General features: G+C 40.6%; 2 protein-coding genes, 1 long non-coding RNA gene and 1 pseudogene across 4 annotated transcripts in view; 3 read left to right on the top strand and 1 right to left on the bottom strand.

The window, feature by feature from the left end:
* LOC119194246 (small ribosomal subunit protein eS26) overlaps positions 1 to 13,520 on the bottom strand; it is a 226,092-nt gene that overhangs the window by 29,862 nt on the left and 182,710 nt on the right. The gene's annotated exons all lie outside the window — the stretch shown is intronic.
* On the top strand, positions 51 to 1,689 carry LOC134132264 (proliferation-associated protein 2G4-like; annotated as a pseudogene).
* On the top strand, positions 3,504 to 4,893 carry LOC119194123 (uncharacterized). Its single transcript, XR_005114134.2, has 4 exons — positions 3,504 to 3,564; positions 3,665 to 3,691; positions 4,146 to 4,168; positions 4,570 to 4,893. It is a non-coding gene; the product is annotated as an uncharacterized LOC119194123 (long non-coding RNA).
* On the top strand, positions 5,666 to 12,556 carry crbn (cereblon). Its single transcript, XM_037447790.2, has 11 exons — positions 5,666 to 5,788; positions 6,034 to 6,155; positions 6,293 to 6,495; positions 6,610 to 6,762; positions 7,658 to 7,814; positions 8,261 to 8,323; positions 8,432 to 8,516; positions 8,634 to 8,749; positions 9,767 to 9,831; positions 10,422 to 10,553; positions 11,106 to 12,556. The coding sequence occupies exons 1-11, from the start codon at positions 5,716 to 5,718 to the stop codon at positions 11,287 to 11,289; spliced, it is 1,353 nt and encodes a 450-aa protein (XP_037303687.1). The 5' UTR covers positions 5,666 to 5,715; the 3' UTR covers positions 11,290 to 12,556.

Below are 13,520 nucleotides of genomic sequence, written 5' to 3'. Positions count from 1 at the left end.
TAGCACCTCAGGGCCGTCGTTTTGAACTGTTGTTTCCCGGGGTCCCAGCTGCCAACATGTCCGACGGAGAGCAAGAGCAAACCATAGCAGAGGACCTGGTGGTCACTAAGTACAAGATGGGTGGTGACATCACCAACCCTAAGTACATGCCACCAGCCGGTAGCCGTCGGTCCGTCGTACAGCCGGTGTTACACCCCTACCGGTTTATACACCTACTGGTTTCCCTACGCGTGCGTGTTTGTATTTACCCGACAGCAGCCGATGTGTCTGCGTCTGTTTCCTGATTCGTCACACATTCACAAACATATTGCTGAAAATCTACAAAACGCATCACAAATCCATCGCAGCTTTCACGATTGTATAAGTGAGCACTAGATCACAGCCACGTATGAAAACATTTATTCAAGAAAATGTATTTAATAAAAGATCGGAAGGACCGGTGTTACGTGCCTACTGGTTTTTTAACCTACTGTCCAGCAAAACAATAATTCGTACTAAGGCGCCTGCGTTACGCCGTCGGCCAACCGAGCTTTCAAGTGTCTCTGCTGATTTGATTACTTGTCATAAAATTATACATCGTCAGTGGCAAGAAAACATTTTGGTTCAGGGTGAACCAAGACAACTGGTTTTTGGTGGGCGTGTCGTGGAACACCAAACATGTGCATCGGTGCAGCCTGTCACCACCGAAACATTTGGACCAAAGGTGATATTCTGTGCGGACTGTCATACAGTGACGTGCATCACAGCCACTTAAGAAAGTAATTTAGGAAAATATATTGAATGAAAGATCGCCACAATCTAAATTCGAACCCTGTCGAGCAAAATAACAACGCGTTTCTAGACGACTACGCTACTCAAATAGATTTTCTCGATTTTACTTTATTTTATTATAAAATTGTACACGTCGATGGCTAGGAAACCTTTTGGTTCAAAGGTTTTGGTTCCAAGACAACTGGTTTTTAGTGGTATATCCCCTGAGGCCATTTAAAATCAAGAATTAAGAAATATTGAGACATGTAAATGATCACTGTTTTTGCTTCGGTTCTCTGACAACTGATGCTTTTAAACAAGGGCTTTGATGACGTGATCCTTCCAAGAAATATCAGTTTTCTGGCCACTTAGCGTTTGTTTCACTCGGTGTAAACACTGTTAGTCTATTCACAGTAACTCGTCAGTGTTAGACAATACCTAATTTCATCACTGGTCTCGTACCTCCTCCACTTGGATCCTCTTGTGCACCTCTTGATCATTTGTGTTGTCTGTCACCCAGAGGCTCTTCGTCTGCTTGTGGAAACGGCCACACCCGGGGTGTCAGTGCTCAGCCTCTGTGAGAAGGGAGATGCCTTCATCTTGGCCCGAGACTGGAAAGGTCTTCAAAAGGGAGAAAGAAATGAAGAAAGGTGAGCCAAAGATGATGCTCGGAGTCTGTTGTCGATCGGGTGACCTCAGGACCCTTCAAGAGGAGTTGCCGTCAGTCATTCAAATTGTTGAACAAGTGTCCCTCCTTTCATCCATGTAAAGTTTTTTTTGTGGATCATTTCTGAATGAAGACTTGGTGGTTCTCCTTTCCCTCTCCTAGGGATTGCCTTTCCCACCAGCGTCTCAGTTAATAACTGTGTTTGCCACTTCTCTCCCCTGAAGAGTGACCACGACTACACACTTAAAGATGGGGATCTGGTCAAAATGTAGGCACTAAATTCTACAATAATGTCACTCCTTGTTCTTCATGTGTGTCATGAATCTGTTGTCCTGACCTCTTTCTTTGTAACATCCTGATTTGTATGTGAGGTTATTACTTTGCTATTTGCATCATCTGTAAGGTCTTGTTTTTCTGTCTGTGCTGTGTGGCAAATAATAAGTACCATTGGACACTTTTAGAATGTGTTTTGCAATTTTATTAGGCGATCTGTTACATTTTTAGCTTTAATGGCCACTTTTCTGCTGAATCCTATCAATAGCATTTTTCAATATCAACGCTGTGCTTTGAAAAAGGAAGTGAACTTGTCTTAGTAGTTGTATTGCCACATGTGTTTTTGTCCTTTGTATTGTCTTATGTGCTATTTGTGGATTTGCAATGTATCGAAGTTTATTTGCTTCTCGTGGTTATGGAGTTACACACTATTTTGTTTATCCCTTTACCTTTTCAACAACTCGTAGACTAGCCTGTATTTTTAAAATGTCTTTATATATATTTTTTATTATTCATTATTTTATTTTCAAATTCCATTTTGAGCATAAATATACTGTATTACATGAGGCTGTACTCCAGCTCATGTACAGCCAAGAATAAATGAACCTGTAGTGTATATTGTGTTCAATTACCATAACAAATTGAATACTTTATTTGTGTCTGAGTTTCTATATTTATTTTCCAAAGTGGGTTATTTTTCATTCAGTCCTGCCTTGGTTGGTTTTATTGACATTTGTACAGCGAGTTCTACTGCACGGCAACTGTACCGCAGTTCTACTTTTAAAGAAATTGGAACACCATAAAAAAACAAGAAACAAAGTAAATCAACCCTCCTTTGGGGAACAACCTCTACTTTTACTGCCATGCTCCTTAAAATATTATGAAAAAATAAGATCTCAAGTTCCACTTCTGAAAACTTCAAAATTAGCAGCACCTGTTCGATGCTTTAGTACATCATTGGTCGTGTGAAGCATAATGATTAAAGCTGACCTAGTTTAGAAAATATTTTTTATGGCTATCTAGTGTGGATTGGGAACAATAATGGGTAATTTGAGGACGGAGTTTCAATTTCAGGAATGGGTAACATTTGTCAACAGCTCAATATGTTGTGGAAAGTAAAATTATGCTCTGTAAGCTCAATCAGTGAGCATTGGAACTTTATATCTAATGAAATGAAAAACATTTTCATACATTTCTGTCTGTTTTCTCTGGAAGTTTTTGTTCAAATTATTGAAAAAGGGCTGCAATTACTACCCACCTAATTAAGACAATGTGAGTTAGGAAAATGTGTTGTGGCGTTAAAAGAGGAGTAATAATATTTTTATCTGGTTCTTATTCTGACATATGTAACTAGTAAATGGATTGGTCTCCCAAAGTTTTATCTATGATGGATATTGATAACACAATATTCAATTATATGCAGCCTATAAAAAAGTAAATCAATATAACCCACTTTTTGCATGAATATTGTGTCAGGTTTGAGAAGTTGTGTTTGCATAAATTAGAAAGTAAATCAATTCGATTTTAAAGGTCAACGTATCTATCCTGGAGCGTTTTAACGTTACACGCGATATTAATCAGCAGATGGCCAGTTAGCATTACCATGACGTTACGGCTAGTCTTTAAAATTACACTTTAATTACTTTACTTGAATGTACTGCTCTGTTCTGCTTTTTTATGTGGATATTTCATTAAAATAAGGCACCATGTGTCATAAATTTAGTTTTGACTAAGAGACACGCGGATCTTAAAAACTACATTTCCCTTCGAGCCAAGAACCCCGCATTTGGCGCTTAAACATGACGTCAACATCAGTATAAATATTCCCCTCTTCCTTCGTCACATCCTCTTTCCGTTGCTCCTCTCGCCCTGAGGTAAGAAGAATTGCGCTTCTGTTAAATGAATCCACGCTAATCTTCCACTTTTACAAACCATCCGCAGGCACTAATCATTTAATTGTATTGTTTTTTACAGACACTTCTCTTCACGATGAGAGCTAAGGTGAGTAAACCATAAACATCTGATTATTTGATTTATACTCTTCCCATTGCAGTCACTGTTGCTCGCTAGCATCCAAATAGCACCACCATGGCCTCTTTGTTATAATTCAATGCAAATGTTTGTTCCTCCTTGCCCTGTCACAATGCTTACGTTTTTTTGATCTGACCTCAAGTAAAATAAATGCTTTTGTAATTGTGAGGTTTAATGCCACTGCGCACGGAAGGCCCGCTTTGGTTGCATGTTCTAACGATCGCAATGGGAACGTCAACACAGATGTGTTTATGAGGATAGTTCCACACAAAGTGTTTGTCTAACATTTGTATTAAATTCATTTAACCTTAGTACCAGTGCAGTTGAATTCTGTGTAGGTTGTATGACCAGCATGCTAAGTCTGCGCTGTGACGCACGTGACTGCAGTTTTTGTTTTCTAATAAATCTCCCTCATTTCTTTCAGTGGAGGAAGAAGCGTATGCGCAGGTAAGAATTATGGATCAGCTTTCCCTATTCATTTGTTTGCATGACGCCAAATAAACCTTCATTCACACTAATTAGTTTCATTTCACTCTTAATAAATGCACCATATCACGTATTGTGGAACTTTAAACATAATTTTTAACTGAAACGTTGCAGTGCAGGTGTCCTAAATGTAAAGTCATTAATCACTAATCAATATAACTGGTGCAAATTGTAATTGAGGTTCAAATGTCATATGCCCAACCCTAGTTGACTGCAGAAGTGCTTCATGCAGGATCAGCGCTTCAACCATAATCTACATGGCAGTTGAAGCCCCAGATATTTTTCTCCCAATGTAGAATAGTTAATGGCGTCAGATCAGTCTTGTATTTTAAAATTTGCTGATCATCAGTTCTTTTCAACAGGCTGAAGCGTAAAAGGAGAAAGATGAGGCAGAGGTCCAAGTAAATCCTCTTCCTGCCAGCTGTGATTCCCGTCTGCGCTTCTCCAGTTGACCGACTACAGGGGCTAAAGTGGAGCCTCCATCAGTTGAACAGAAGCCTACTGTGATATCTGATGACTGCGCATCTCATGGACACTTCTGTGGACGTCTGACTGGAAAATGCAAAGACGCTGGACTATCAACATAAGAACTACAGCTGAATTGATCACGGATCATTATACATATTGTTTACCAACTGTCATGTGATGATGAACAATAAATGAACACTGTTTAAAACTTACAACAAGGTTAGCTCTCTTGATTGCAATATGAAAGGTTAAGGTTGCCGATTTAAGGAAGTATCATTGCATGAGTCCCTAAGGGCTGGCACTAAACATAAGTATATGTACTAGTAGAGCCCGTACTTGTCAGTTTATGGTTAAACTGCTTGCTAAATGTTAACATGGCTTTTGATGATTCTAATGTAGAATAACTGGGTACTTTAAGCTCTTTCTATGACTGCATTTCTAATTTGTCTTGGTGTGCAGTTGGTCATAAACTCCCAGGTGCTTTAAAAATCATGCTCTTGGAATGGATCCAGTAGAAATCCATAAGTGCCTCAAACTGCTTTCACTGAAAGCAGTTGAGCAATCAATTTGTAGCACTGGACATCAACACCATTTACTTTGGTGTAGTGTATAATTTTTAGTCAAAATGTGCTGGAATGTTAATTATCAGCTAGTTGACCGTATGCATGCAGAATCTGAAAAGAATATTAAAGCTGTGGTGCTATGAAAGCTGTCATAAAAGTGGAATTGATACAGTAATATCCTCTGCAATGAAGTTTAAATGAATGCAAAAGGTACCTTGAGATTGCAAGTTAAAACATTGCTGAAATTAGTGTTTTCAGCGACTTCACACTGGATTCAGTCATAAAACATCTCCACTGGTTTCCTAATAACACTTGACATGGTCACGAATTATGATTATGCAACATCAAAATGAAATGGATTTCAGACATCTCTGGATTATTTCACTCCGCACAGCCAGCAGGGGGCGCACGTGATCTGTCTGTACGCGGCACACTAACGTCACCGCAGAAGAAGAGTTGTGTTGTAAACACAAAGATATGGCCGACGAGAGGGGAAGAGGTGAAGACGACGTCAACGACAACATGGGAAACCAGTTACAGCTCTTACCAGGTAACTGAAGGCCACAGAAACGCGTCTTTCTCTCCTCTCTGCTAGCAGCTGGCGTTATAACGTTCACTCACCACCGCCATCACATCCGGACTCATGTTATGAACCCCCGAGCTGTCACTTCACCGTCATTCTCTCCACCATCAGAGTGACTCGTTAAACTCAACAAAGTGGCAGCTGTGGTTTGGTTAGCTGACGTTTGAAGAGCTCGCTCCTCATTTTGAGCCGCTGTGCTTGCTGTGACGTAGACAACGAGGCAGAGGAGGAGGTTGAGGAGGGAGATGACATGGAGACAGAAGACCGAGACAACGAGGAGGCAGAGAAGCCCACCAGCATCACCTTTGACCCCAGTCTGCCCACGTCCCACGCTGTGAGTAACGCCCCCTCATGCTGTCTTTTCTCCTCACGTGTACCGCCACACACTGTGTGTTTTTGGGGTTGGTTTGGTTAGTTTTCTGCAACTGTTGTTGTGTCGACCCTAACCCCGCCCCCCATCTGTGGTGGCAGTACCTGGGTTCAGACATGGAGGAGTTTCACGGCCGCACAGTCCACGATGAAGACAGCTGCCAGACCATCCCTGTGCTGCCCCACACGGCCGTGATGCTGGTCCCGGGTCAGACGCTGCCTCTGCAGCTCTTCAGGCCGCAGGAGGTCAGCATGATGCGCGGCATCGTCCAGAGAGACCGCACCTTCGCTGTGCTCTCACACAGGTGAGGGACATTGCAAATCATCAGCAGACTGGACGAAGAGCATTTCTAGCCTTTTAGAACTGTCTAATGTACCCATTTTCATTTTTAATGGTTTTATTTTTTTATCTGTTTCAGCGGTGAAGCAGGTGAGTCGGAGGCAGAGTTTGGGACAACAGCTGAAATCTATGCATACCGAGAAGAGCAAGAATATGGCATTGAAACTGTCAAAGTGAAAGCTGTAGGCAGGCAGAGATTCAAGGTCCATGAGATAAGAACTCAAGCAGATGGGTAAGTTTAATTGCCTCTTGAACAAAGGTTAGGGCGACATGCATGTGCACATTTGAAGGAGAGCTCACCTCCATGAATGATGACGTGAACATCGTGCCGTAGTTCTCACATCGAGAGAGCCCTTGGTTGTCCGTAGGAACTTTAAGGTTTTAATCTTAATCATTTATTCAGGGTCTGATTCAAACAGGAATATAAACTGAATTATTCAACAAATTGGAAATAATCCACTTTCTTGATGATGGCAAACCAGTTTATATCTAATAATGCAAAGTCCGATGTGTCAGCCTCCTCTTGTTGGAGTGTGCAGCATCCATCAGCAACTCTTTCAGTGTTGTGGTGGCACTGTAGATCCCGTCCTCCACTGTTCATTCGTCATTGACGTTAACGTCCATCAAACTGTGTTGACTTACTTTCTGCTGTTGTGTAATGCACATAAACTCGTTAATCCTAATAATCCTATTTCCCTTTTGTTCTACTGTAAGTGACCCCGGTCATAGAACTGAAATAATCTCCCTCTTGAATGTAATCGGCTGATGTGCCCTGAGAGGTGACCTGTACTGAATGTTGACACAGCGTATAATGTATTCTTATATCCTTCCGTTCCTTTTAAAAGTTCAATATATAATATATTTAGCTTTTGAAACGCGGAACATGCTGCATAAACAATTGTTTGGAAATGTAATTCTAGTGCCGTTACATTATGGCTTTTTATTTGAGCAGTAAATAGTTAAGAGTGAAACACTTCATATTGTCTTCCGTTAGGTTTGAACTACATGCAAACATCTTGTCACACACCTAAAGGCATTACACCAGCACACCCTGGGTTTAATCTTAATATTGGAAGCTTTATTTTTCCAACAACCACTGTTATGTCTCCTTTGATTTGTCTTGTCAGGATCAGACAAGCCAAAGTACAGATCCTTCCAGAAAGAATCCTTCCAGATCCCCTCTCTGCGGTACCCCCCCTGTACAAGCTGCACATGCACCCCTCCTCCAAGCCTCCGACTCAGAGCTGCAAACAGGCCCAATGCTGGTGGAATAACTACCAGCAGGTGAAACCCACAAACACAGTACATGTTGTACACATGTTGTACACTTGTGCAGCAATAATATGCAGTGGCTTTCACTAGGAAATATTAAAAAACAGACAGAATATTGACAGAATGAGAAAAACAACTACAGCTATTATGATTATTGCTATTATTGTCATCTTAAATTACACTATACATTTCTTGGACTATGAACCACCAGAAAATACTGAATGGTGTCAATCCTCGATACACATGGTGACGTTTTCCGTTTTTATTTCATCAGACATTTTGTTTTACCAATTCTGTGTTCTTTTTTATGGCTCTGCCTCAGAGGTTGACAAATAATATTATTTTAAACAATCGTGTTGAGATACTTTTGTCTATGGTGTGTGTCAGTCATCACAATGAGGTACTTTCATTGTATAAATATTTATTTGGATTAATGGTGCATCTGTTCTTCCGCACAGAGGAAGTTTCACTGTGCCAGTCTGACGGCATGGCCGCCCTGGGTCTACGGACTCTACGACTCTGTGAGTGCTGCAGACACTGTGCACGATGTGGAATGTCCCCTATACTGTATATGAACACCACATAGGAATGAACGTAAACCAGGCTGCCTCCTGTGTCTCACCTCGCAGGAGTTGCTGATGAACAGAGTGAAGAAACAGCTCCATGAATGGGACGAGAATCTGAAGGATGACTCTCTCCCTAAGAACGCCGTAGGTCAGCCTCTGTTCAGTGTGTTCCAGATTGATGGCAGATGCGTACACACATGCGTCTCTTTCATTTGTGTCCTCTTCCCTTCATCCCTGTCTTTCCCCTCTGTCTGGTTACCGTCAGACTTCTCCTACAGAGTGGCGGCTTGTTTGCCCATAGACGACACTCTGCGGCTGCAGCTGCTGAAGATCGGCAGTGCCATCCAGAGACTTCGCTGTGAGCTGGACATCATGGACCGGGTAAGAGAAAGGTCAACCCTCCTCTCTCCATCCTGCCGAGCCACCTTAACCTGTCTCCTCTGTGCAGAACATCAGGGCATCATCATGTGATTAGATCTGATGTTCCTGGTAGTGTGGTTCTGCACAGACTGTGTGTGTGTTTGTGTGTTTTTCCCTTTGATATTCTGTCACTGTTTTCCTGCCATGTTTCAGCCCTGACAATGCAAACCAGGGGCGTCAAACTCATTTAATGTTCGCGCGAGTTTCCCACTTCGAGCGAACGCGGGCCAGACCATTCAATCATAGGGAGGGGGGTGGCGCTGACACTGCGGCCAGCCGGACACCGGCGGCAAGCCGCTAGTTTGACATATGGGATGTAAACTGTATAAAAATAAGTTTGTAAAACACTTTAGTTTTACTGCTTGGATTTTAACTGATTCACAGTAAACATTAAAGCACAGTATGCATTTGCTGTGTGCCACATTTCACCTGAAGGAGGCATGTTTGGTGGAATATTTTCTAACAAAACTACCACAGAGCATTATATGGTAAATAACAAACATTTGAGCTTAATGTTATCTTTGCTTTCTAAATCTAAACAATGGATTGTGACTCTGGATTTTAGTTTCAAATGTGTTTATTCTTGGTCTGCTAAGTTTACCTTTATGACAATTAACATTTAGGTAGCTATCGTTAGATTTCATTGATCAACTTATCCAGGTCCATGTCACTCTAACGTTAACACTAGATATTAAACTGATCTCATACACACACACACACACACACACACACAAGCACCTAGTACCCATCACCAGAAACTAATTCACAGGATGTGTAAAGTGCCTCTTTAATTGGCCTGCTTGTTGTTATCCTAATAATCATCCTACCCTACAGACCCCATGAACTCATCCAGCTACTTACTTGTGAAAGCATAAATAATGGGGTTGTTATTATTACAGCAGCCTCCAACCATAACTTTGCATTGAGAACATCTGACCTGTGTAGATCCTTTAAAACTGTATTATCTCTCCTCCTTAGTGCACATCACTGTGCTGTAAGCAGTGCCAGGACACTGAAATCACCACAAAAAATGAGATCTTCAGGTGAGGATGTCAGTATTTTTATATATTATTCATCTGCCTGTCAGGGAACCAGATAAAGGAGTAATAATACCTTTCAATGGAGGATAATATTTTTAAGTAACATTATTAAGGAGGCAGAAAATTGGCACTTGAGATGCTGACTGTGTCTTTGTGTAGTTTGTAGTCTCTGCAGGCGCTTGTGGGGTTAAATTATTATTTTGTCAAACGTTGAAAAGTCAAAGTTGAAAACAACATTTATCATCCTTTTCTAGTATGTATTTATTTATTACTATAGTTGAACCACACAGGACTCATTTCAAACCACCAATACAAAAAGTGTTTCATAAAACCTTCACTTGTTTTGACCCTTTTTTCGGGCCTCTTGTGTCATCTCAACATTATTTTTTTCATTTGCAAATTTCATTTATATTCTGAGACCTACAACTTCACTCCAGAGTGGTCATACTGTGTTCTTTTATACCACACTTTTGAATGGAATGAATCCACCTCAACATGCAATATAGTATAGTTTCTCATCATTTATCATTTTAAAATAAAAATAAAACTGTTTTGTCCTTATGGCGTAATCTTCCTGCCTGTCCTCCCGGCAGCTTGTCTCTGTACGGACCCATGGCTGCATACGTCAACCCTCACGGTTACGTCCATGAAACTCTGACCGTCTACAAAGCCAATAACCTCAACCTGGTCGGCCGGCCGTCCACACTGCACAGCTGGTTTCCAGGGTAAACGTTGCCTTATTTTTATGGCATTTAGCTCTCTCTCCTCCCTCGGAGTGGTGAAAGATGCAAGACCGCACACACAGAGTGATAAAATTGACTCTGAACCCCTCGTTGTTTTTTAGTAATGCTTTAAAACCACAATTAGTCTAAATGTAAAGGACATTGTACACAGCATTGATGAACTGTTTGGCCTGTCTGTAATATTATAATCACTGTGCCTTTTTTAATGGCTTTTTGCAGCTAGAAAATAAATCACTACAAATGCATGAAGTATTTATAACAAATGATATGTGTTTTTAATCAAATGATTCCTATACAACCGCATACTGTCTTTTATCAGTAGATAGATTACTTCTGAATGACGCACACAGGAACTATCAATACGAGCGGTTTATAATGAGTTGTATGTTAATAGGCAACATAAAATAAAGACCATCCTGTGGTGGGATCACTCAGAGAAAAATGCCTTATTGATCCAAAAGCGTAATGTTTTTATATCTTAACATGTCTGAAAGTTGCTCTTAATTAAATGGTGTCCGCTTCATTTCCCCGCAGGTACGCCTGGACTATTGCTCAGTGCCGAACCTGCGGGTCTCACATGGGCTGGAAGTTTACCGCCAGCAAGAAGGACTTGAGTCCACCTCGTTTCTGGGGTCTGACCCGCTCAGCTATGCTCCCCCGTATTCCCCATGGCGAAGGGGAGGAGGGGAGACAGGGCTCTCGTCTATTCTGCCTGTGATGTTGAGACGTCGGTAAAGATCTCTCCCAGGCCTGGATCTTCATGCGCTGTGTGGCTTTACACTTAGTGATGGATGCATCACAACGCCGCCTGTGACCCGTGGCATCAAATTCATTATATGAGAAAAGTTCATCAGTCTTTAAAAGGCCACTTTGAGAGTAAATTAGAACAGCGGGAAGGCAAAGCGGTTGTTTTCAAAAGTGTTTGGTAACAGATTGATTCCTTTAGCTTCCTATAAAGCAGCTTGCTGACCTGCGCCGCCGTCCAGCGGATTCCTTGGTAGCTGCAGAGACACAAACACAGTTTCCCTTTGAACTCCTTTCCTCTATCTGAAGGAGAGTTAGACTGCATGCAGGTGAGATAGACATATTGTCGGTCACCTACTTTAAGCTGTTGTTCAACCAAACAGAAAATATATATATATTCACTTCGCACTCAGATCCTTTGTGGGTTTATCAAATATGGTTTTTGATGTCAGCTGCTGTAGGTTTGAGAGGGCATGTGTGTGTAAATCGGTTTCTATGAGGAATATTTTGAATCTCTGAATCAAATCTGATGTATTTTTGTATGGCGAAAGGTTGGAAAGTAATTGACCTACTCATCCATGTGTGCTTTCTATTATTACACCAGTTTTTATACAATAAACAAGAAACTGAGGGCATCAATGACAATGTGTAATACTGCTATTACATAATTGCTGTCTGGTTAGTGTTCACCCAAAGCTAATGGTCCTGTCAGGTGATGTGTTTCGTGTAACAAGAAAGTGAAAATTAGAAATCTCTTCTAATTAAGAGAGTGAGAAAAGCATTTACCTGTCCTCATTCACTCAGTCCATGCTAGTTTGAATGGTTAAATGCTGTGCCTATGCCCCATCTCGGTGTCTTTTGAAAGCTTTGATGAATCAGTGAGCCAGAGACGTGATTGGAAGATTGTAAATGATGAAAGTGATGAGGTTAAGATGTTTTTTTTAATGTTGTTTTTCTTTTTTGCGAGGTGCTGTTTGTATGAATATTGCTGTAAATATGAGGCAGAAGTGTTGTGCAACGTACCTGGTGTTCTACAGTTTGTAGAATTGGACTCTTAAGTGTCTCTTTGTGTCACATAGAATTGTTTTGAAATAATCTTTTCATCAGTAAGTCATCGATGGCAATACTAAATCACTCAGAATGTGAAGGTTTTCCTAATTTAGTGTTTTGGGATATTGAAATAAAGGAATAGACTCGGCCTTTACAAATACAAATATAAGGCTTTTGTCACATCATCCTCATACGGACTTTTTTGTTGACACTCGGGAAGTGAACTTTACGGTGTGATTTCACGCAGGGCTTAGTTTTAAATAAATCTTTTATCCATATGGTCGTTGCTTAAATGAATATGCTATCATTCGTCATTGCTCCATATAACATTTACCATAGTGGAACTGTTAAATTATTTTATAGAAATCCAAGCAGCAGAAGCATCTTTTTTTTGTCATTACTTTCCACCAGCGTTACCAACAATGCAACTCAACCATTGGTCCTTTGGTCAGATATTTTGATTTGTTGTGCCAGTGATAATAGTTGTATTTTTTAAGTTACATTCAGAATTTAAATGTTATTTATAGTTAAACGATGGACTCATATTCAACAATATCATATCATTTTGTTTCATAAATGTTATCATAGTGCATGTAAAATCTATAATCCTGTTTTGAGCCCTCTGACAATATTCGTCATATTGCTGATTCGGTGTTCACCAAGCTGTCAATAAATTGAATGCTTCACAAAAGGTAACATTGGCCTTTTTCCAAAATGTACTTTGGGCTATTTTCTCTTGACGTTTGGTGCCCCAAACGAGTTACGTAAAACATGCATTTTTCTTGCGGCAATGTACTGATTTACATTTTTCACAGGAGTCTCCAGGCAGGCACAATGGGACCATTTAGAGTTAGCAGGGAATTCATCTGTTGTATAGAAACCAGCGATCATTTGTATTCAAGAACGGGAGGGGGGTCTAACAAGTGATGTGGACCCTATGAGGCTCCCTAAAAGAGATATTATAGTAATGATGTGCTCAAGGTATGGGACAACATGGGAAATGAAAAATACTCTGGATTTCTTTTGTAGCTCTATCATTTGTGTCTCCCTGCTTTCACTGAATGTGGTTATTATTTTGTCTGGTATTTCATCAAAAAAAGATAAATACGTTTAGTGTAAACATTAAATCCATGACAATTTCCCAGACCCCAGTGT

The sequence above is a fragment of the Pungitius pungitius genome, chromosome 8, assembly GCF_949316345.1.
Source record: "Pungitius pungitius chromosome 8, fPunPun2.1, whole genome shotgun sequence".
NCBI lineage: Eukaryota > Metazoa > Chordata > Actinopteri > Perciformes > Gasterosteidae > Pungitius > Pungitius pungitius.
This window is presented reverse-complemented; position numbering and strand designations above follow the sequence as displayed.

Excerpts from the sequence above, each read along its gene's own strand:
- crbn (XM_037447790.2), top strand. The coding sequence starts at position 5,716 with ATGGCCGACGAGAGGGGAAGAGGTGAAGACGACGTCAACGACAACATG. Across the intron at positions 6,496-6,609 it reads TTCGCTGTGCTCTCACACAG|CGGTGAAGCAGGTGAGTCGG; the intron begins GTGAGGGACATT and ends TATCTGTTTCAG. Across the intron at positions 8,517-8,633 it reads TCTCCCTAAGAACGCCGTAG|ACTTCTCCTACAGAGTGGCG; the intron begins GTCAGCCTCTGT and ends GGTTACCGTCAG.